Here is a 23,479-nt window from a genome sequence, read left to right on the forward strand (position 1 = left end):
AAAACAGAGATTTAATTTCTGAACTTAATGCATTATACCTACATCCAAAGAGAATGCTAAAAGCCTAGAGCATTATCATATTAAAAGCNCAAATAAAAAGAGATAAACAGAAGAGAGCATAGAGAGTTATACATTTTTTCCAACTATTTTGAGAGTGTACAATCTTCTGTCAAATGCCACTATTTATAGATAGGATTGAAGAACACAAGAGTTGTCATTGCTCATGTATATGACATTAACTCATATGAGATCATAAATGAGAGGTATGAGTAAAAATCATAATGAAAATAATTAGTGAAAGTTATTATATTTACATAAAGGAGAGTTAGTGGAACATTAATACAAATATTTATATATATAAAAACTATATATAATATAGATCCATTCATATTTTCAATTGGAGTACAAAAAGAACAAAAAAAATTTCATAATTTACTCCAACATGGAATCAATACAAAGATATTTCATAGACATTATGGTGGTTGATTCATGACTAATGTGATGAGTTACTATTTAATATCGAATTTATTAAATAGTTAAACATTTTAATTTAATAAAGAAGTAAAACGGTCATCTATATTTTGTCTAACATTCTTTCTACTTTTAAGCGTATGTTACTCTTACGAAGCAAATATAAACTTCTTAAAATCCACAAAGACATTATAAAAAATTCTTCAATTATTAAAATAATAAATTCAAGTTCCTAACAGTAATGAAGGTAAACACTAAATATCTATTTAGCAAATAAAGAAGTCATATCCAATACTTATCATGAAAGATAGAAGCAACAAAGTAATTCAACTACCTGCAAAAAATCATATATTTATCCCTGAAATTAAAAATCTACCTCATAAATGGTGACAACAAAATTTTAATAGTTTATTTTCATGTGAAGATCAAATCCTTAGACAACAATTAAAGAATTGAGCATGATTTATATGATAAAAAAAAATTAAAACATTAGACGAAATACAAAATACGAAAGAACATACCATAGAACTTTATGTAAAAAAGGAGAGGAAGATGAGAGTCTTACATTGTCTAAACAAAATTCAACTACACAATATTGTCGGTAAAAGAAAACCTGAAAGAGAAAACATACAAATTAGGGATGAAGAATAAATTTTTGAGAATTGTAATATATAACAGTTTCTTTTCATTTGAAATGTTTGAACTTCCACCTAGCAAATTAATATAACTTTCATTCATTTGAATGACTTTTTATCTTCCATTATATCTTAATTACAATTATTTAAATTGAATACTTAACATTGATTATTTAATTAGTTATTAAAATATATTTTTACATTTTGTACATTAAAAAAATTATTTAAGTGAAGGACAAAATGGTAGTTCAAGTTTGAGGTTAGGAACTTCACACTTTTAATAATATATGATAAAGTTATTGTCTTTTTGTTATTTCTGCTTAACTTTTTCAAGTTCAAGACTTGATTTTGCTATGTGAATTGGTATCTGGGGTTTGTTTTCTCTTAGAGAAACTTGAAAATGGTGGAAGGTTCTTCAAATGTTTGATTGGTTCGTTGCACTAAGTGTGGAAATCTTCTCCCTAAGCTTCATGATTTTGGGTTAGGTTCTTAGATGGGTCAGGCATGGGTTTAAAATGAGAAATGAGTAATTTTTATGAAATTGGGTCAATTTTGAGTGATTTGGGAATTTCCGTCAATAGAGGGGTATAAATGGGGAATTGGTAACGACGAGGGTATAAATAACTTTGTTTTAACGGCAAGGGTATATTCAACTAATAAACTAAAGTTGAGGGGGTATTTTTGACCCTTTTCCCGAAAAATAATTAAGAAAAATATAAATATTTCTTTTTCTCCCCATTTCCGTCTCTCTTTCTATCCTCCATATTTTCCCACCCAATCCCCCATTTCTTTCTCTTCCTTCCTTTTTCTTCTTTTTCACTCTTTTTCTCCATGCATTGAGAAGAAATTGTGCTTTCTTTTTTATTTTCACTTTGGGGATAATTTACAGTTTGTGAGGTTAAAAATTGATAGTTTCAAAGGGTTAAAGGTGAATGTTGAATATCTTTGTGGAATTAGGTGAAGTATGTTATGCAAATTTATATACAAATATTAAAATATCTTAGTAATGATTCATTGACATTAATATAGAAAAGAAATTTATGGTGGTTTAACCGGTGGATGAAGGGCTGGTATAAAAAAATATGATTAAAAATAGTGAATGATGAGAACTTGAATAGAAATAGTGATTTTTAGTTATTTAGAGAAGTAATCGAATCGGTAGAAGGAAGGTTGTGGTGGTCTCTAATGTAAAAAATGGAAAGAGATGGTAAAGGGATAGAGACAACAGGGAGGAATCAAGTGAATTTGTTTTGAAAATTTTAAAATAAAAGAATAAATAAGTGATTTGTCATTTAATATGTGAACGATGACATATTATTTTTAAAAATGTTTAAAATGTAGAGTTTCGTTGATTAAGAGTTACATATGCAAGTAGTGAGCATGATTATCCAATTGATAAATAAAAATCAAATACAATAGTTTCTCAGGTCATTTTGTACACTAATAAATTTTATAAACGTAAATTTTTTAGGAAGAATTTGAGAAAATGGAATTTATAAATGTGAAAATAGAGTCTTGAGTATTTAATTAAAAAAATTTAATACTACTTTAAGTTGCATAGACGTTGTAGTCACTTAAAATTTATTAAATATAAATTTATAAAGTTGTTTGGATTATATTAATTCAAGGAATATGTTATTTCAAATAAATATTATGGATTAATATTATTGATTTAATATTTAAATTCAATAAATATGAATTTAATTAAAGTCCGCTCCATAAAGCTCATATGTCATGTCACTTAAATCTGATTGGCCGAAGGGAGTCCTATTCCAATTGCAACTCCTCTATTTTAAAATTATAAATATGTGTCTCATAATTCAGAAAAGAGGACCAAGAATTTTAACAAGAAGCTAGAGAAAGCTCGTGGATTGAAAGCTGTAGATTTCTCTACAAGTTCATGAGTTCAAGAATTCAAGCATTCAAGTTTCAAGAACGATCAAGATCAAGAACAATCAACATCAAGACCGCCAGATTCAAGATCAAGCTCGAAGCCCTTGGATTCAACCAGAAATCAAGATCAAGATAAAGTTCAAGCTCAAGTTCAAGTTCAAGATCAAGATCATGTGAAAGATCAAATCCTTAGACAACAATTAAAGAATTGAGCATGATTCATATGATAAATAAAAAATTAAAACATTAGACGGAATACAAAATATGAAAGAACATACCATAAGAACTTTATGTAAAAAAGGAGAGGAAGATGAGAATCTTATATTGTCTAAACCAAATTCGACTACACAATATTGTCGGTAATAGAAAACCTGAAAGAGAAAACATACAAATTAGGGATGAAGAATAAATTTTTGAGGATTGTAATATATAACAGTTTCTTTTCATTTGAAATGTTTGAACTTCCACCTAGCAAATTAATATAACCTATTTCATTCATTAGAATGACTTTTTATCTTCCATTATATCTTAACTAGTGTACTTAGCCGCGCTTCGCGCGATTATAAAAAAGATTAAAATAAAATTACATATTAATATCAATAATTACTTTAATAAAAAGAATTTTTTGTTAATCACATAATTTTATAGAAGAGAAACTATGAAAAATATTTAGATTAAATATGAAATTTATTAAGAAATCAATATATGTGAACTTTGAAAAGTTAAATATTAAAAATAAATTTTATAGAGAAAAAGGGAAGGTAATAACTCATAAGAATTGGGTAATATTAGAACTACTTAAATGTAAACTTGTGATCATTTTTTTCTTTTTTATTTGAGATTTTCTTAGTATAATTTATATATATTTATGTAAACTTTAAATCTAATCATTCTTTTATGTTTATTTGTAATTTTATAAATTATATTCTTAGTATAATTTTTCGGCAATGTATAACTCGGATTGCTATTAATAGTTAGTATTCATGACTATATAGTTAGCCAACAGTATTATAAATCATTATCCACAATTACTATTACTTGTCCTCGTCATGACCCAATCATCACATGTTTTAATTATTTTTATTGTACAATATTAGATTAATTTAATATTTATATTAATAACTTTTTAATAATTAAATTTTAAATAAAGAAAAGTTTAAAAATCTTAATTAGTTAAATTTCATACTTATTATTATTATTATTATCATCATCATTATACTTAGGTTTAGATATCCAATTATTTTTGGGACAACTTATATTGGGAAAAAATATAAAATTTAAAAATAACTTAAAAGAAAACAAAAGAGAGAATTAACTACGAAAAAAAGATTCAAGAAAATGACACATACACAATTCCAATTTTTTTTAATTTTGTTTGGCTTAAACACAAAATATTAAAAAATATATTTCACATTTTAAATAAATATTACATTTAACATAATAAATTCCTAAGAATAAAAAGTCACAATAACTAAGAGAGATTAATAATATGACTTTGAACTTTTGTAACATAATAAGAGTAATATTTGTACATTATTACACTAATAAAGAACATTAACTATAGAAAATGAAAACAAACAAATTAGAGTTATTGAGACAAATATTTTATTATAAGTAAATAGAAAGGTAGGAAACCAACTAAATTTTTAAAATTATAAATTAATCGTAATTTTGAAATAACTTTAGAACTCCCGAAAAATAACAAATATGAAAACATAAAGACTTATTAATAAACAACTTGAAATATTCTAAGAAAAACAACAAAAATGAAAAATTTAAGAATTGTAATTTTACATATTAATAAATAATTTATTTTTGATAAAACCATGTGTATTTTAAAAATGATAAATTAACTTTACATTCTTATGTTCTATCATTTTTGTTAATAAAAATTGTTTCACCGGATTATGAAAGTATATGCACATATTTCTTTAAGTAGCATATCGATTTCTACTTCTATGTTTTAAAATATTATAAGTCACAAACACAATAAACTAATATTATCAATAAAAAAGTGAGAGATGAATTTACCTAAACAAATAATTATTTTTGAAGAATGTTATCATTATATATAGTAAAATTATCTAAGAATCATATGGAGGTCTAAGGAGAATAAATTAGATATTTTTTTATTAAAAAAACTCAAGATTTCTATCTTCATGAACATAAACAAATAATATTAAATGTATGATTCAACAAAGAAAGAGTTGTAATTATATTAGACATATCATATTATTTTTCCTTGTAAACTCAAATTATGCAAGAATGTCTACCCATTTTCACTATAGATATATCTTCTATAATCGGCAAATCTGATTAAATAAGTTTAAAAATTATTTACCAAAAGAAGAAAAAGATATAGAATAAGGAGAAAATTACATTTAAACACATATAATCATTTTTGACAAAATATAAATAATTCAAAAGAAAATAATATAATAGAAACATTACTTCTTAAGGACCTAAAAAAATAAAGAATAATCACTATATAGCTCAAAATCCATAAATCTCCATCTCTGAATGTTCTCATTTTATCATATGTACAAGAGTCAAGAAAAATAATAACAAATAAATTATTAGTCCTAAAATGAATCTCAAAGTTCACAAAATAAAATATTATATCTCATAAAGAATAAGAAAAAATTACATTTAATCATAAATTCTCCTACATAATCATTTTGGACAAATAATCAATATATTTAACTCAAAATTCACTAATCTTCATCGCTTGATGTTATCATTTCATCCTATATACAAGAGTCAAGAAAAATAATAACAAATACATTATTAATTAGTCATAAAATAAATCTCAAAGATAACAAAACAAAATAATTTATCTAGAAGAAATAAAAATATAATGACATATTAGCCTTACTTGCTAATTAAAAGTAATATATGAAATAATATTTGAAAAAATAATGCACCTCAAAGCTTACAAATATTGTAACATTTCTTCCACTAATTCTCTACCAAAGATGACTACAAAATAACAAACAATTTTAGTGTGATTTTATAGTGTTAATGTAACCTTTCACATTAAATAATTAGAAGTTATGAATATGAAAGGTTTAAGAGGTTATGAATATGAAAGGTTTGAGGGTTATGAATATTATTAATACTAATTTAAGAATAGAATTTATATAATTAAAGAGGTATAAATTTATTAAAAAAAATACTTGAAAAAAAAAAGAAAAAATGTCAAGTAAAAGAAAAAAAATAAGAAAAAATGAATGGAGGTCATAGAGAGGTGCCACATCACCTCCTCTATGATCCTCATTTATATATATATATAGATTACAATAATTTAAATTGAATACTTAACATTGATTATTTAATTAGTTATTAAAATATATTTTTACATTTTGTACATTAAAAAAAATATTTAAGTGAAGAACAAAATGGTAATTCAACTTTGAGGTTAGGAGCTTCACACTTTTAATAATATATGATAAAGTTGTTGTCTTTTTGCTATTTCTGCTTAAGTTTTTCAAGTTCAAGACTTGATTTTGCTCTGTATATTGGTATCTGGGGTTTGTTTTCTCTTAGAGAAACTTGAAAATGGTGGAAGGTTCTTCAAATGTTCGATTGGTTCGTTGTCCTAAGTGTGGAAATCTTCTCCCTGAGCTTCATGATTTTGGGTTAGGTTCTTTGATGGGTCAGGCATGGGTTTAAAATGGGAAATGAGTAATTTTTATGAAATCGGGTCAATTTTGAGTGATTTGGGGATTTCCGTCAATAGAGAGGTATAAATGGTGAAATTGGTAACGGCGAGCATATAAATAACTTTGTTTTAACGGCAAGGGTATATTCAACTAATAAACTAAAGTTGGGGGGTATTTTTGACCCTTTTCCCGAAAAATAATTACGAAAAAATATAAATATTTCTTTTTCTCCCATTAGCCGTCTCTCTTTCTACCCTCCATATTTTCCCCACATAATCCCCCATTTCTTTCTCTTCCTTCCCTTTTTCTTCTTTTTCACTCTTTTTCTCCCAGCATTGAGAAGAAATTGTGCTTTCTTTTTTATTTCCACTTTGGGGATAATTTACAGTTTGTGAGGTTAAAAATTGATAGTTTCAAAGGGTAAAAGGTGAATGTTGAATATCTTTGTGGAATTAAGTAAAATATATTATGCAAATTTATATACAAATATTAATATATCTTAATAATGATTCATTGCATTAATACAGAAAAGGAATTTATGGTGGTTTAACTGGTGGATGCAGGCGCTGGTATAAAAAATATGATTAAAAATAGTGAATGATGAGAACTTGAATAGAAATAGTGATTTTTAGTTATTTAGAGAAGTGATCAAATCGGTAGAAGGAAGGTTGTGGTGTTCTCTAATGTAAAAAATGGAAAGAGATGGTAAAGGGATAGAGACAAAAGGGAGGAATCAAGTGAATTTGTTTTGAAAATTTTAAAATAAAAGAATAAATAAGTGATCTGTCATTTAATACGTGAACAATGATATGTTATCTTTAAAAATGTTTAAAATGTTGAGTTTCGTTTGATTTAAGAGTTACATATGCAAGTAGTGAGCATGATTATCCAATTGATAAATAAAAATCAAATACAATAGTTTCTCAGGTCATTTTGTACACTAATAAAATTTATAAACGTAAATTTTTTAGGAAGAATTTGAGAAAATGGAATTTATAAATGTGAAAATAGAGTCTTGAGTATTAATTTAAAAAATTTTAATACTACTTTAAGTTACATAGACGCTGTAGTCACTTAAAATTTATTAAATATAAATTTATAAAGTTGTTTGGATTATATTAATTTAATGAATATGTTAGTCCAAATAAATATTATGGATTAATATAATTGATTTAATATTTAAATTCAATAAATATGAATTTAATTAAAGTCCGCTCCATAAAGTCCATATGTCATGTCACTTAAATTTGATTGGCCGAAGGGAGTCCTATTCCAATTGCAACTCCTCTATTATAAAACTATAAATAGGCGTCTCATAATTCAGAAAAGAGGACCAAGAATTTAAACAAGAATCTAGAGAAAGCTCGTGAATTGAAAGTTGCAGATTTCTCTACAAGTTCAAGAATTCAAGAATTCAAGCATTCAAGAATGATAAAAATCAAGACCGCCGGATTCAAGATCAAGCTCGAAGCCCTTCAATTCAACTAGAAGTCAAGATCAAGATAAAGTTCAAGCTCAAGTTAAAGATCAAGATCAAGTTCAAGTCCAAGATCAAGATCAAGTTCAAGTCCAAGATCAAGATCAAGATCAAAATAGAGATAGAGATCAAGATCAAGTCCAAGTCCAAGTTCAAGTCCAAGATCAAGATCAAGATCAAGATAGAGATCGAGATCAAGATAAATTCAAAGTTCAAGATCAAGCTTTAAAGCCCTTGAATTATATTTGAAAAAGTGAATCAAAGGAATCATAGAGATTGTAACACTCACTTGAAATAATAAGTTGATTGTGCTATAATTTTCTGTTCTTGATTATTATTTTCTCCACGCGAATTTTATTGTTTACAAATTCTGGCACACCCAGTGGGACAATCTCTACATCTCATCTCAACTTTTCAAGCATTGAAGAATATCAAAATGTCTCCTACTATAGATGAACAACTAGCAAGCTTAACTAAAGTAATTGAAGGCCTGACAAAGTGACACATGAACAAGATGCTAAACTTTCCAAGCTAACAAATAAGATGGATAACATGATTGAAAGACGATCAAGTCAATCGCCTCTGAAGATTTCTAAGATTCAAGATGAAGGAGAGTCTTGCGTAAAGCAAACAAAAATCAAAGAGATTCATATCTCAGCTGAAGATTTGATTCCAATTGCTCAATTAAAAAACTTTATCATAGAGGCTATCGAAGACAAATCTGAGTCTTTATCCAAATTTTCTCCCATATATGCAAAGCCATATACACAAAGGATTGATAACTTAAAAATGTCTGAGGGTTATCAACCTCCTAAGCTTCAACAATTTAATGGCAAAGGAAATCTCAAACAACATATAGCGCATTTTATTGAGACTTGCAATGATGCTGGGAAGTACGGTAATTATCTTGTTAAAAAAGTTCGTTTGATCTCTCAGAGAAAATGCATTTGGTTGGTACACAGATCTTGAACCTAATTCTATAGATAGTTGGGATCGATTAGAACAAGAGTTCCTTAATTATTTTTATAGCACGAGATGTGTCCTTAGTATGATGGAACTCACAAAGGCTCGTCAAGGTGAAGATGAGTTAGTTGTTGACTTTAATAATCGCTGGAGAAGTCTGAGCCTCAACTGCAAAGATTGCCTTAGTGAAATTTCTAGCATTGAAATGTGCATCCAAGGTATGAATTGGGGTCTTCACTACATTTTGCAAGGATTAAAATTCAATACATTAGAAGAGTTGACAACTCGTGTACATGACATGAAATTAAGCACGACTTTAAGAGAAGATCAACAAACTCCTGTCTATGGACCTCATGAAGATAAAGATATAGAATAACTCCAAAGTGGGGGCAAGTTTGCATCCAAAGATGACTTTAAAGAGTCAATGTATTCTAAACGCTCCTTAACGCATGAGCTTAAACTGCAAGTTACAATGCTCCTTGAAAGATGAACTTACACTGTATGCCACTTAAATCTTCAAGTTTGAGTTAAATCTTCAAGTTACAATGCTCCTTCAAACACATGCTTAAACTGTATGTCACTTAAATTTTCAAGTTGAAATGCTCCTTGAAACACGAGCTTAAACTGTATGTCACTTAAATCTTCAAGTTTGACTTAAATCTTCAAGCTGAAATGCTCCTTGAAACACGAGGTTAAACTGTATGTCCCTTAAGTCTTCAATTTTGAGTTAAATCATCGAGTTGAAATACTTCTTGAAACACGAGCCTAAATTGTATATCATAAAACTCTCTAAATTTGAGCTAAATCTTCAAGTTAAAATGCTCCTTGAGACACGAGCCTAAACTGTTTATAATAAAGCTCTTTAAATTTGAACTATATCTTCAAGTTAAAATGCTCTTTAAGGTATGAGCTTAAACTGCATTTCACTCCTGACCCGCAAGAGTATAAACTGTGTACAACACAATAAAAAATAAAATAAAAAAAACCACTCACTCCTCCAGAACTACGTTGTGATTTGATCCTCTCCATTGAGCTACGTGGGTACTTACAACCATATTATAAGATCAGTTGCATGAGTGTCAAAAAATCAAATGTTCCCACTTGATTTGTTACATGAGTTAAAGCTATGGGTAATCTTTCATAAAACTTCAGACTTGCACCAAATGATTGTGACTCAATGGGGGCAAACCCTTATAAATAAATGTTTCGAGATGAAGTCTTCAAAATCTCCAAGTATGCAAGTTGAAGTCTTCAAATTCTTCAAGCCTAGTCTTTGGAAGATAAATTATCTCGACAAGACTTGAAGAAGGGGGCATTTGTAGTCACTTAAAATTTATTAAATATAAATTTATAAAGTTGTTCATATTATATTAAATTAATGAATATATTAGTCCAAATAAATATTATGGATTAATATAATTGATTTAATATTTAAATTCAATAAATATGAATTTAATTAAAGTCCGCTCCATAAAGCCCATATGTCATGTCACCTAAATCTGATTGGCCGAAGGGAGTCCTGTTCCAATCGCAACTCCTCTATTCTAAAACTATAAATATGGGTCTCATAATTCAGAAAAGAGGACAAAGAATTTTAACAAGAAGCTGGAGAAAGCTCGTGAATTGAAAGCTGCAGATCTCTCTACAAGTTCATGAGTTCAAGAATTCAAGCATTCAAGTTTCAAGAACGATCAAGATCAAGAACGATCAACATCAAGACCGCCGGATTCAAGATCAAGCTCGAAGCCCTTGGATTCAACCAGAAGTCAAGATCAAGATAAGGTGCAAGCTCAAGTTCAAGATAATCCTAAGTTCAAGATCAAGATTTAAAGCCATTGAATTATATTTGAAAAGGCGAATTCAGAGGAATAATAGAGATTGTAACACTCGTACTTGAAATAATAAATCGATTGTTGTATAATCTTCCGTTCTTGATTATTATTTTCTCGACACGAATTTTATTATCTACAGACTCTTTGAAAGAATTTTTTTTTAATGACAACAGTTTTATCACTGAAAATGATATTTTACTATGTTGAAAACAAGTAAAATGAAATCAATAAATAAAGAGATGTTTTACTATATTGATAACAAGTAACAAGAATTCTGTTAAAAACCAATAAATTTAATCACATAATATAATAACACTACTAAATTATTCGCACTTTGCGCGAGAATTTAATATCACAAAATTTATAAAATAATACTTATAATCTATCCGTCATTAAAACTAAAACACTTTATTATCTTACATACAAGATTACATAGTAAAAAACATTAATAATGTGAAGGAAAATGAAAATTATTAGTACATTTTTATTATTCATCCTTAGTAACGTAAGTATAAATTAATGACTAAAAACTACGTATCAGGATCTGCAACATAAATTGATAAACAATGGTGTCAGTGAACCACTCAACATGAGCAAAGTGCACAAATATTTAATAGTGAAGAAGAAGAAGAGAAAGTTCAGAATTTACGTCTTTTTTTAAATGAGAAGAAATCCCTCTATTGATAGTCAACAAATGGTAGTATGAACAGATATTTATTGAGCTTTAATCATAAATTTAAAGCTATTAAAAAAGTTGCAATCCTTAGGAAAGGTCACAACCTTTCAAAATAATCACAATTTTTCATAAAAGATACAAATTTTCATAAAAATCGCAACTCTTTATTAAAGTCGTAAATTTTTATAAGAGTTATAACTTTTCATGAAACGAAAAGACTAGCTTTAAAAATAAATAAATTAAAAGAGAATTTTGATTTGTGATGGCGACGCCACACAGCGGATCTAAGGTTCTCTTTATATATATATATATATATAAAAGTAAGGATTAAAATAAATATTATACAATGGCTAACTCTCATTCAATGAAAATATTAGGTTCCCATTTTCTTATAAGAAGTACATCCCCTTCTCATTATTAGTACTCATAAATTCAAATTCATGGCAAAAAGTGCCATTGGATTAAAGCTCTCATTGTTTTTGTTACCGCTGCATATGGCTAAAGTTATTTTCTTTCCAAGAGAATGATGCATATCATTTCTCAATCCTTCAACTCTTCATCACTTCACCATTGTACACTAAAACTTTTCTCCAAAACCATTTCTTCTTCCTCTAAATTACCCCATTACAAAACCAAATCCCAATTCAAATGGAGGACAAATCATGTTTTTGTACAAACCAATCCACTACTTTCTCTTTTAGAAACCAAATGCAAATACATGAACCAACTCAAACAAATCCACTCACAAATGATTCTCACTGGCATATTCTCAAATGGTTTTGCTTCAAGTCGTTTAATAGCCTTTTGTGCACTCTCAGAAAAGGGTAATCTTGATTATTGTAAAAAAATATTGTATAATATGGAAAACCCAAATACATTTTCTTGGAATATGGCTATAAGGGGTTGTTGTGAAAGTGAAACCCCAATTGATGCATTCTTTTTGTATAAACAAATGCTTATGACAGTAGAGAATGAATTTAGTTGTCTGAAGCCTGATAATCATACTTTTCCTTTGTTATTTAAGATATGTTCTAGATTGGGTTTGTATTATATGGGTCAAGAGATTCTTGTACATGTTTTGAGGATTGGTTATGATGGAGATGTGTTTGTGCATAATGCACTGATTCATTTCTTGGTTTCTTGTGGATTCTTGGAGGATGCATATAAGGTGTTTGATGATAGTTCTGTGAGGGACCTAGTTTCTTGGAATTCAATGATTAATGGTTATGTTAGGAGTGGGAGATCGAGGGAAGCGTTGATGGTATTTGAGAAGATGAAAATGGAGTCTGTGGAGCCTGATGAAGTTACTATCATTGGGATGGTAGGGGCATGTGCTCAGCTTGAGGATTTGGAGTTTGGGAGGAAGTTACATAGATACTTTAGGGACAAGTGTTTATATTTTAGCGTATCACTTTGCAATGCACTCATGGACATGTATATGAAGAATGGGAGTCTAAATGAAGCAAAAGCTTTGTTTGATAGTATGGATGAGAGGACTGTGGTAAGTTGGACTGTAATGATTAGCGGGTTTGCTAAATTTGGGTGTTTGGATGAAGCAAGGAGGCTTTTCAATGAGATGCCGGAGAAAAATATTGTACAGTGGAATGCCTTGATTGGAGGTTATGTCCAAGCTAAGCATGGTAAAGAGGCATTGGTTTTGTTTCAGGAAATGCAAACGATGAACATAAAACCCGATGAAGTGACAATGGTTAGTTGTCTATCCGCTTGTGCACAACTTGGAGCACTTGATATTGGGATTTGGATTCACCACTACATCAAAAAACATAAGCTATGTTCAACTGTTTCTCTGGGAACAGCACTTGTTGATATGTATGCCAAATGCGGCAACATTGAAAAAATGCTTCAGGTTTTTCACGCGATGCCCATCAGAAACTCATTGACTTGGACAGCTGCAATTGGCGCCTTAGCGCATCATGGAAATGGGCATGATGCTCTATCATATTTTTTAAAGATGGTTGACAGTGGCCTGAGACCAGATGATGTAACATTTCTTGGGGTCTTGTCAGCTTGTTGTCATGGAGGTTTGGTTGAAGAAGGGCGAAAGTTTTTTACTCAAATGACCACAAAGTTCAACATTCCGCCTAAATCTAAACATTACTCTTGCATGGTGGACCTTTTGGGCAGGGCAGGGCTCCTGGAAGAAGCTTATGAGCTTGTCCGTGGAGTGCCAAATGAGGCTGATGCTTCAGTATGGGGAGCATTGTTTTTCGCTTGTCGAGTTCATAGGAACATTGAGATGGGGGAAAAGGCAGCTCTGAAACTTCTTGAATTGGATCCTGGTGATAGTGGAACTTATGTCTTACTTGCTAACATGTATGTTGAAGCAAATATGCAACATAAGGCACGAGATGTGAGGAAGATGATGGGTGAAAGAGGATTACAAAAAACACCTGGTTGCAGCTCTGTTGAAGTAAATGGAAATATTTATGAGTTTTTTGTTACAGACAAGACGCATCCTCAGTCCGATCAGATTTATGAATGTTTGATTCAGTTAACAGGACACATTGAAGTAGTTGAATATTTTCCATATATCAGATATGACCTGTCATTTGATTCTGATGTTTACAGTGCAATCTAACCAAACCAACGTAGACAACAGAAGGGCTTGGTCCTGCTAAAGATGTTCCAATGATTAGGAGGGCAGGAGTTGAGTTGCAACCTAAAGGCCACGGGAACGACTTAACCCGCTCCTCTGTTCTACTGAGGTACTGTGAATACAGACAGCTCAAGGATGGATCTAAATGTTCTTTTGTTTTAACTGGAGGCATCACTACTACTGGTAAACAGACTGGTCAAAAACAGTCAGATCAATAATCACTCAAACAATGTTTTGTTGTCTCACAATCTTTGACAACCGAGAGATTATATGTCTACAGTGCTCAAGCTTAACTAGCCTGTGCACGCACAAGTGGTGGAGCCACATTCAAGCAAGAAATGTTTCATATGATATCATTTTCAGAAAGAACCTATTTGTATTTTTCCCCATGCAATAGGATCAGGACAGTGAAAAGTACAACTAGATATCCTTTCACTGGAAGTTTTGAAATCAAGGCTGAATATGTAAAACAGAACACGTGGTACAAAGCTCCATCGTTAAAAGAAACTGTCGAATGTGGTGTTTCTTTATGTGCTTATTTACCACTAAACTATTTCTCTAATGTAACACAACGAACAGGAAATATAAGATTCTATAATGAAAACAGAAAGGGATAATGCTTTGACCAAGAAGAAAAATAGGATGCTTGTTATTTGCTTCACCGCTTTGATGTATTGATCACCACTTCTGTGTAGCAAATTGGGCAAGCCTGACACATTAGTAAATGACTCAACAATCTGGTATATATGAAATGATGGATTGAGGGAAATAGTTTTGAAAGAGTTCAGTTGATTACTTTGTTGATACTTAGCCATTTGCTTCCACAACCAGCATGATAGACATGTTTGCAAGGAAGTGTGACCTGCCGATCCTTTCGTTTGTACTCCATCTGGCAGATCACACACCTGGAAATAACAAGGTAAATTCATCGTGTTCAGTGTAAATGCTTTGATACAAAAAGTACGTCACCAAGATAATCATGATACACTAATAACTTTTCTAGGGAAATTACTACTATAATAGATGATAATCACAACGAAAAAAGAATTTCATCAATAACCTGTGGGGAGAAAAACAAATTGAAACACACACAGCCACATACATTTATTGAACTCCACAATATGCACAAGATGACATCTCTCAAAGGAGGTCTAGAAAAAGGACATGATACCCACCCAAGGAAATAGGTAATATAGAATACTGTTGTAACAAACCTATACTTTAAATTTTAAAAACATAAAAAGTCTACCAGTTTCTCAAATTAATGAAAGTTTATCAACTAAAGTAACGATTTGTATGATCTGGTCACATGTAGAAAACAACCCACCAGCCTATTATTCTTGAAAAAAACATAACAATCAACACAGAATGAGAAGCAAATGAAGAAAACTATAATACGTTACGGCTAGAGGATAACTTAACATAAATTTTTCCATTACTTGCCCTTGTTATAGGAAGAGATTTTCAATGGTTTGTTCTACCTTTCCTTTCTTGATTTCTTTCTTGAGAAAAAGCCACACTTAAACTTTGTGACTGGAAGCAAGGAGATTTGATTTTGGGAAAGGCCTCTGCTTTGAGTTCCAACAGCCTCCCCCAACTCAAGTAATTCCTGCAATTCAATCCACATTTTATCCAAGGGAATTACAACGGCAAGTTTTAATAAGTCTCCAATATAAATCTTCAAACACCAAAAAAACAAGTCTACAATATAAACCTCCAAATAATCCATAATAAAGCAAACTAAAACATTACTTATGATCAGTAAAACAAGGATAGTGGAAACAATCATTAAAAGAAAAGAGCATTGTTGTCTTAGATGAATTTCTGCAGATAAAGAAGGTGAACACTGAAGAGTATGTAACGCATGTCTCTTTGTTACACCACTCATCACCTACACTATTTCTGGTATGATTTGTCAAGAAAATAAATCATTTCACTTAAATAGTACTCATGACTGTATTGTATACGAAAATGGTTCAATGACAAAAACGATTGGATATGAAAACTTTCAGAAGGAGTTGTGAGCATCAAAATACTCTTTAGCCTCAAGAGATATAGTAGAATAGAAGAATAAACAATCTCCTGATTTTCAAATTCATTTTCTTCATTTTTCTCTTTTTGCATGTATTTCATGCAAAGATTTTTTCAAAATAAAAAAATTTAAGAAGTTGCAGATCAACTGATGCAGGAGGAAGTTTCATCATAGCTTGGATATTCAACATATATGGACAAAGTTTTCAATATTACATGTGTAATTGGTGCTGGCCAGTCGGAAATAATTATGCAAATTCTATTAACTTCTGAATGAGGAACATGTCCATGAGGATTCACATAACCGTCGCCAAAACTTGTTTGGGACTGAGCCATAGTTGTTGTAGTTTAGCTTCTAAAGTTTTCAATCGCGTTTAAAGGACCCAAACATTTTTTAAAGTCTGAGACTCCATAGGTGGCCATAATTCATTGCTAGAGTACAACATATTTTGCTAGATAAATTCTTATCTTGGGTACTGATTTCCCTTTGTTCCTCTCTTTTTCAGATCGTAAGCATTATGAACAAAGGTTCTAACATGAAACCCTGCCCTCTTAGGTAAATAGAAAACAATGACATGTCTTAAACATCAAAAAAATAACCTACAGAAGTCCAAACTAACATATCAATCTTCGAAAACCAATGGATATTCGTTCTTATAACTTACATAATATGACAGGTCAAAGCTTTTTTTTTTTTATTAGCGGACACCCTCAAACAAGGAGAACAATAACTACAAGTCCAAACTAGCATATCAAATCCAAGAAAATCAGTCAATGTCTATCCCTTTAAGTTGCACAATATTAGTTCATCTGATCTTATCCACTCAATTTATGCCTTAGGGCAACCTTCAAAACCTACTTTGCTGGTCATCAGCTGCATGGAGTAATTCATTATTTTAGGACCTCCAAAGAAGTATAAAGCTAATAGAATCAAATTTTTCATCCATCTATATCTGCTTTGATCATCTAATCACAAGACATAATTTGAAAGAGGGAAATAGTCCTAATCAAATCTAGAATCTGCAAGGTTATTGTAGCCCAATGTAAAAATGTTTTCACCTCTAGAACAGACAACATCACATCATTGACCTTAGACTATCAAAATCTATCCATGCAGTATGATGCATAGGTTTGAAAAGTAATTCTCTGCCTTAATAACCACTAAAAGAATTTGGATATGAGATTCTTGGTGTCTCAAAGTGAATTACGAGATAATGATACCATCTGAGGATGCACAAGGTAATGATAATACAAGTCTCATAAGTGGAGATGACAGAAATTTTACAAATCAAACCTCATAGGTCATGTTGTCAGGGTCGATATTATCTTGCCAAACAACCTGCATTAAATTACAACACAGATGAATGATATAAGTAATCAGTAATTCTAATTATAAGAGGACAATAAAGCTTCTTCACTCTCTGTAAAAGAAACAAGTATGACCCACTCTTACTCAGCAGCCAGTAGCACTTCTGAAAACATTAGCAGGAACAGAAAATGTAAGACTCCTCTAGTTAGTATTACATTTTTACCTTTGTCTTTTGGGAATGGTAAATATAGTATTACAATTTTTTTAATTCATCAAAAGAGTAGTTTTTAAACTATTTAGCTGTTGTATTGTTTGTCTGCTTTAAATCATTACTATAGTTACAAACACAAAAACAGTTCTATTCTTGTCGTAGTACGCAGATACTTTGAATAAGAAAAGTAGAGGTTATGGTGGTTATCAATCAGCCAGACTAAAGATCCTGACATGAAAGAGAAAAAAGACATAACATGGTATGAAACTTCATACCTCACTGTCACGAGTATTAATTTGACCCCTGGGACCTGAAAAAGAGCAAAGGGTCATGCTTATCCATAATTTAGTGTATCATAAAATGGGGGAGCTTTTTATGAATAGGTACAGCAATAGTAGCAGAAAATGGAGACAAATGTGACTGCAAATACTCAAAGCATAAGGTCCAACACAAACATATTCCATACACTTTTTTCTGCATTCAGATCGACATATGCCTTACAAAATAAAACTGTCACCATTAACTTTCAGAAATTGGTATATGGAAAACAGAAAGAAATACATATAAAGAAGAAAAAGCCATTGAGTTTTTCGGAATAATATTTGGCATTGAAGCAGCAACCAGTTGTGTTTATGCAGTGTTTGTAGACTACAAAAAGAAAAGGGGAAGTGAAATGCAAGTGTAATAAAGCAACCTTAGCACCACTTTGACTTAGAAATGTAGGATGTACTAGTACTTTTATGCATTTTATCACTCTCCACACATTTATAACCTGTATTTACAGGCATCTCTTCAATTTAATAAAAGATCTGTCCAATCTTGAATCTTGGCATTGCGACCAGCTATTTCAGCATCCATACCAAATTGTTACCAAAAGAGATAGTCTTCAGAAATGCTGTAGCAGAGGTCTTTTTTACAGAAACAGCAGAAAAAAGTCTCAGTGCCTTCAGAGAATAATTTGAGTCAACTGCTGCAGACCACAGGACCAATTTCATATGATGAGCATGAATCATTGAAGCAGTTATCCGACAAGGATTTGTTTATTTTGTTGGATGGCCTTTTCCTAACCCGTCCAAATCAAATTTTGTTGGTTGACTAATGCACTTTGAACGGGCACTCCGGACCACTCATTCAAACAAGAGGTTTATAGCTCAATGGATTTCATGACAGCAAGATAACCATTGGAAGGTGAGTGTTTTGATTTCACCTATAACCTTGAGATGCAAAAGAACAGTAGTTCCCCGTCCTCAATGCTCAGAACTTTGGAGCGATTATAATCTAGAATTACGGTGTTAAGCGATTGAGGCTAGTATATAAATGGCAGTGAGATTATCTAATATCGTGTTTGCTAAATAATTGACAGATAATAGTAAATAAAATGTGAGCACAGGGAGACATCTTTACAGTAGGAATGAACTGAAAGGGTGCTAAGTAATGCAGGTAACTCATGGAAGATGATCAATATATTATTCCTGATGCATTTTCCTTGCAATATTTTATCATATCTAATATATGCACAAGGCAAAAAAAATAAAGAAAGGAACTGTTGAAGATGTTTCCATATAAACAGGCTTTCAAAATTCTAGCGTTGTTGATTTTCATTTTTAAAAATTGTACATATCAACCTATGTAGGAAGATACTGAAACAGAAACTTACATTCCACAGAATTAGTGAGTGAATTGGAGCCTGAAATTTCCTCTCTATGCACATTTGCAGCTACATTTACAGTGGTGGTTGAAGGGTTCTCTAAATGTCTATCATGCTCCTCGATTCCAGATACATGATCATTCACCACATATTCACGATCATAATCATAATACGAGAAACTACCTGCTTCAGAATAACCAAATTTGTATGGATTGGTGCTGATGGATGGATATAAACTCTCCTGCAAGAATTAGAGTCATACGGCTGTGTTACTTAAGAACATGCGCTACTTTCCATGTTACTGACAATTTGATATAGAAGAAACCAAAGATGTATGAAGAAAATGTACATGCTGTAGTTAAGTGATATCCAAAGGCATCTCTAATGTCTTCATATGCTTAGCAGTTTGTAGCAGAATAGAGCAATTGAAAGCTAGTGTCCTTCAAATGCAGCGTAGTTGCTAATTATGCAGTTGATACATGTTGTTTATGTGTACTAAGGCATGGTTCTAAGTTTTCTCTATGCACACTACTAGAGTAAATGTATGTGCATATAGAACAGCACATACTTGATAAACAAACTTCCAATTTCTCATGGACTTTTTTTCATATTCATGAGCACTGCTATAATATCTGCTTATCCTATCATGATTTCAAAATGTCCAGGTTGCGAAGTTAATTATACAAGTGTAAAACTTATTGACTGTTCCAATTGCACCCTCATTGTACAAGTTATTTTGCACATCCTGCATAGCAGGGCAGAAGATGGAAATACGGGATCAAAATGGAAGTAGTGGAAGGCACAACATGAATATTGAAAAAAACTGTTCAACTTCTGTGAAACTACTGAATACCTGAGCATAGGGAGGATCGGCAAATATATAATTAACATGGTCATACGTAACACCGCCAAAGAAATCCATAAAACTTCCAATTGAATTATAAGGCATAGCACCATTTGTGTAATAAATTTCCGTTTGCTGATTCCAGTTCATGGTGAATTACTATTCTGCAGTAGACTGCAAATTCGCCGTGTCAATTCTTAAAGCTAAAGTAGCTATACAACTACAAGTCAACAAAAATAATATTTACCACTAATTCTTCTGGAGAGCACAGAGATGAACAATCAACATATGAAACTCTGATTCCAAGATAATAAATGTGGATCCTCTTCAGATTTAGCAATCCTATTAAAACAAAGAATCAGTTTCTTTATCATCTATAAACCAAACCAAAAAGAAAAATCAGAAGACAAAAATACATATGTTATATCCTTGCTGATGCACAAAGATTAACAAAAGGGAAAAGCAAACAAAAAAAAAACAATTCACTATCAAGAAATTGTAACTAATTCTTTTAAACTGAAAATAGAACTAACTCAAGTAACTTCCCTTACATCTCTTCAAAAACAGTACTGTATTTTCCACTCATTTCCAGCACTCCCTCAGAAACCAAAATTCGCAACAACAGTCCAGTTAAAAGTAACTCCCTCAGAAACCAAAATTTGCAACAACAATCGAGTTAAAAGTAACAACATATAGGCACATTATACTTAAGAAAATCAGACATAAAACCAAGCTGCTCCACATAACTTCAAACAAATCAAGCAATAATAACTTGATATTTCAAAACATATACAGAATCAAAAGAAAAAAAAATGCTTTTTCCTCTTATCTTCCAGCATTGACAGATTGCATCAATGTGGACGAAATTTAACACCAGATTTCACACATTTTACTTGAGAAACTCAGTGATAAAATCTAACCTTTCTCTAGCAAGAAATTTCAACTAAATCAAACAGTAATTCCTGAACAAATGCACAAGAAATTTTATACTTTCAGGTTTATTCGTTTTCCTTTCAATTTTTATTTTAATAAAACGGATCGCAACAACAATTAGGAGGCAATTAACACCATATTTGCTTCTAAAAACAAAACTTCACCATCACCCATCATCAATTTGTTGATTTTTTTTCATGAAAACCGGCAGAATGCACAAATTCCCTCTTTGTTCAGAAGAAAAGAGTACCCCCAACAGATCTCAACACAATTCAAGAGAAATTACCACCATATATTAGCACAGTACAGTTTTTTTTAAAAAAAAAGTAGCCAAGCCAAATTTCAACCAAATCGAAATTCCTTTAATTTTTTCTTCAAATAATTTCAAGCATTTTCATCAAACGGATCGCAACAACAATCAGGAAACAATTAACGCCACATTTGCTTATAAAAACCAAAACTTCACCATAACCTATCATAAATTCCTTGATTTTGCCATAAAAACCGGCAGAATGCAGAACGTAGATTTCCGTCAGAAATCAAAAAAAAAATGCAACGAAATTAAAACGGAATTTGAGATTGAAAAAATTATTAGGTTAGCTCACCATTTTTGAGATTGAGAAAATGAAAATGGAAGATAAGGAGGTGAAGAAAGGAAGAATAATAAAGAGATTAAAGAACCGACATTTGTTTGTTTGCTTTATTGAATGCCTTATGCAGTTCATCAAAGTTGTTCTCTCTTCTTCTTTTTTTCTCCTTTGTGTGAAAATGGCATGAGAGAGAGAAGATGAAGACAGAGTTGCAAATTAAGTTTTTTTTTTTTTCCACTTCTTTTCTCTCTCCTCACTTCTATAAAGATGGATAGGGAATAATGTACCACATGTAAAGCACATTGTACAAATTTTTTTCTCTTTGTACTCTCTTTATACAACACCTGCTAGTTTGTTTTTTTTGTTTTCCACCCGGTGTCCGGAGTCGCGCACTGTCGTGCTCTTTTGGGGTTGGTGTCTAACAGGATTTTCTCCATACTTAGTATTCAAACACGAGATTTCTGATTAAAAATGAAACACTCCCACCAGAACATCACAATCTATATTAATACAACACACGCTAGTTATGAGTAAATTACAATCTAGTACATAAATTGGTTTTTTTGGTCACATCAATGAGAGAGTAATGCAACATTGGAGTATCAATTATGGGTTCGACCAGAGAGTTGCAATTAAGTGATAAGTATTGTTATAGTTTGAGAAAATGGCTAAAAGCCCCTCTAAGCTATTATCGAATTTTCAATTACACACTTATTTTTTACTGGGGTCTCCCCCTGAACCTTTTAAAAGTAAAATATCTAGCCCCCTATAAACTCACGCCCAGATTTGTATTAGGATGTGGTCTACACGCGCTGTCACGTAATATTTACTTTTTTTTTAATTAAAAAAATAGTTATTCTTTTATATTTTACTGTTTTTGCTTTATTTTTTCATCTTCTCCTTTTTTCTTTTTTCTTCATTCCTCATTTCTTTTTCTTTGAAGCTTTTCTAGATTTGACGACTACCGCATCTTCAACCTTCATTGTAATTTTAAACACTAGGAAATCTCGTTCTAAAAACTCTATCACTGATATTGCTTTTTCTTCCGCTATTATAACATTTCTCAAAGACTGATATGAGAAACTCAATTAATGTTTAAAACGATTTCAATAAGTGGGTCTTCTTTATCAAAAAGGGTCAAAATTTGTGTTTGTATCCCTCTACAGCGTTGAGCATTGGATCTGATTCATCTATACAACTCTTATTCAAGTTTTCATTTGACATTTTTGATAAATTTTGAGAAAATTCAAAATTCTAATTAGGAACCTAAATAAGAAATTAGAGCAGATTACGAACCCTAAATTCAAGATTTGAAGTAGAAACGAATATTAACAACTAAATTATACTTAATTTTGAGTGAAAATCGTGATTTTTTTACAAAAGGATCAAGGATTAATAGTGTGGAAGAAGAATCAATGAGTTATTTAAAGGTGGGGAAGATGGCCATTGGAGAATAAGAAATTTTTCGTCAAATTTCTGCTTTTGACGCGCCTAGAGACGGTGACAACACCTCCCATGACAGTTAAGCACTTAGGTGTGTAGAAAATGAAGCAATAGAAAGTCCAAGTGGGTAATAGGACACCTATGAAGTTAGAGTGTGTAGTTGGGATTTCGCGTATAGATTGGGGAGGTTTCAGACCATTTTCTCTTATAGTTTTAATTAGAGGTTTTTGAATTGCTTTTTAAA

At 31.0% G+C, this 23,479-nt stretch overlaps 2 protein-coding genes across 4 annotated transcripts; one reads left to right on the forward strand and one right to left on the reverse strand.

The window, feature by feature from the left end:
- The first annotated feature begins 11,866 nt into the window (after nucleotides 1-11,866).
- On the forward strand, nucleotides 11,867-14,756 carry LOC107002834 (pentatricopeptide repeat-containing protein At2g22410, mitochondrial). Its single transcript, XM_015201016.2, has one exon. It carries the CDS (start codon nucleotides 12,133-12,135, stop codon nucleotides 14,206-14,208), a length of 2,076 nt encoding a protein of 691 aa, XP_015056502.1. The 5' UTR covers nucleotides 11,867-12,132; the 3' UTR covers nucleotides 14,209-14,756.
- On the reverse strand, nucleotides 14,635-22,036 carry LOC107002835 (E3 ubiquitin-protein ligase BIG BROTHER-like). Of its 3 annotated transcripts, none has more exons than XM_015201017.2 (9): nucleotides 21,888-22,036; nucleotides 20,517-20,611; nucleotides 20,279-20,443; nucleotides 19,435-19,666; nucleotides 18,053-18,087; nucleotides 17,552-17,596; nucleotides 15,708-15,835; nucleotides 15,023-15,131; nucleotides 14,635-14,935 (listed from the first exon to the last, which is right to left on the reverse strand). In XM_015201017.2, exons 3-9 carry the CDS (start codon nucleotides 20,417-20,419, stop codon nucleotides 14,885-14,887), a joined length of 741 nt encoding a protein of 246 aa, XP_015056503.1. In that variant the 5' UTR covers nucleotides 20,420-20,443; nucleotides 20,517-20,611; nucleotides 21,888-22,036; the 3' UTR covers nucleotides 14,635-14,884. The 3 variants fall into 3 exon arrangements, with proteins under 3 accessions (XP_015056503.1, XP_015056504.1, XP_027768907.1); XM_015201018.2 differs by having other exon boundaries at nucleotides 21,808-22,031; XM_027913106.1 differs by lacking the exon at nucleotides 21,888-22,036 and adding an exon at nucleotides 20,821-21,234.
- Between the last annotated feature and the right edge of the window lie 1,443 nt (nucleotides 22,037-23,479).

Source organism: Solanum pennellii, chromosome 11 (assembly GCF_001406875.1).
Source record: "Solanum pennellii chromosome 11, SPENNV200".
Classification (NCBI taxonomy): Eukaryota; Viridiplantae; Streptophyta; class Magnoliopsida; order Solanales; family Solanaceae; genus Solanum; species Solanum pennellii.

What these genes read in the sequence shown, in the direction of transcription:
- LOC107002835 (XM_015201017.2), bottom strand. Translation starts at nt 20,419, where the DNA reads ATGAACTGGAATCAGCAAACGGAAATTTATTACACAAATGGTGCTATG. An exon ending in CTGACAACATGACCTATGAG is followed by an intron (nt 15,836 to 17,551) that starts GTTTGATTTGTA and finishes ATTGAATTGCAG; the next exon opens with GAATTACTTGAGTTGGGGGA. An exon ending in AATGGCTAAGTATCAACAAA is followed by an intron (nt 14,936 to 15,022) that starts GTAATCAACTGA and finishes CTAATGTGTCAG; the next exon opens with GCTTGCCCAATTTGCTACAC.
- LOC107002834 (XM_015201016.2), top strand. Translation starts at nt 12,133, where the DNA reads ATGATGCATATCATTTCTCAATCCTTCAACTCTTCATCACTTCACCAT.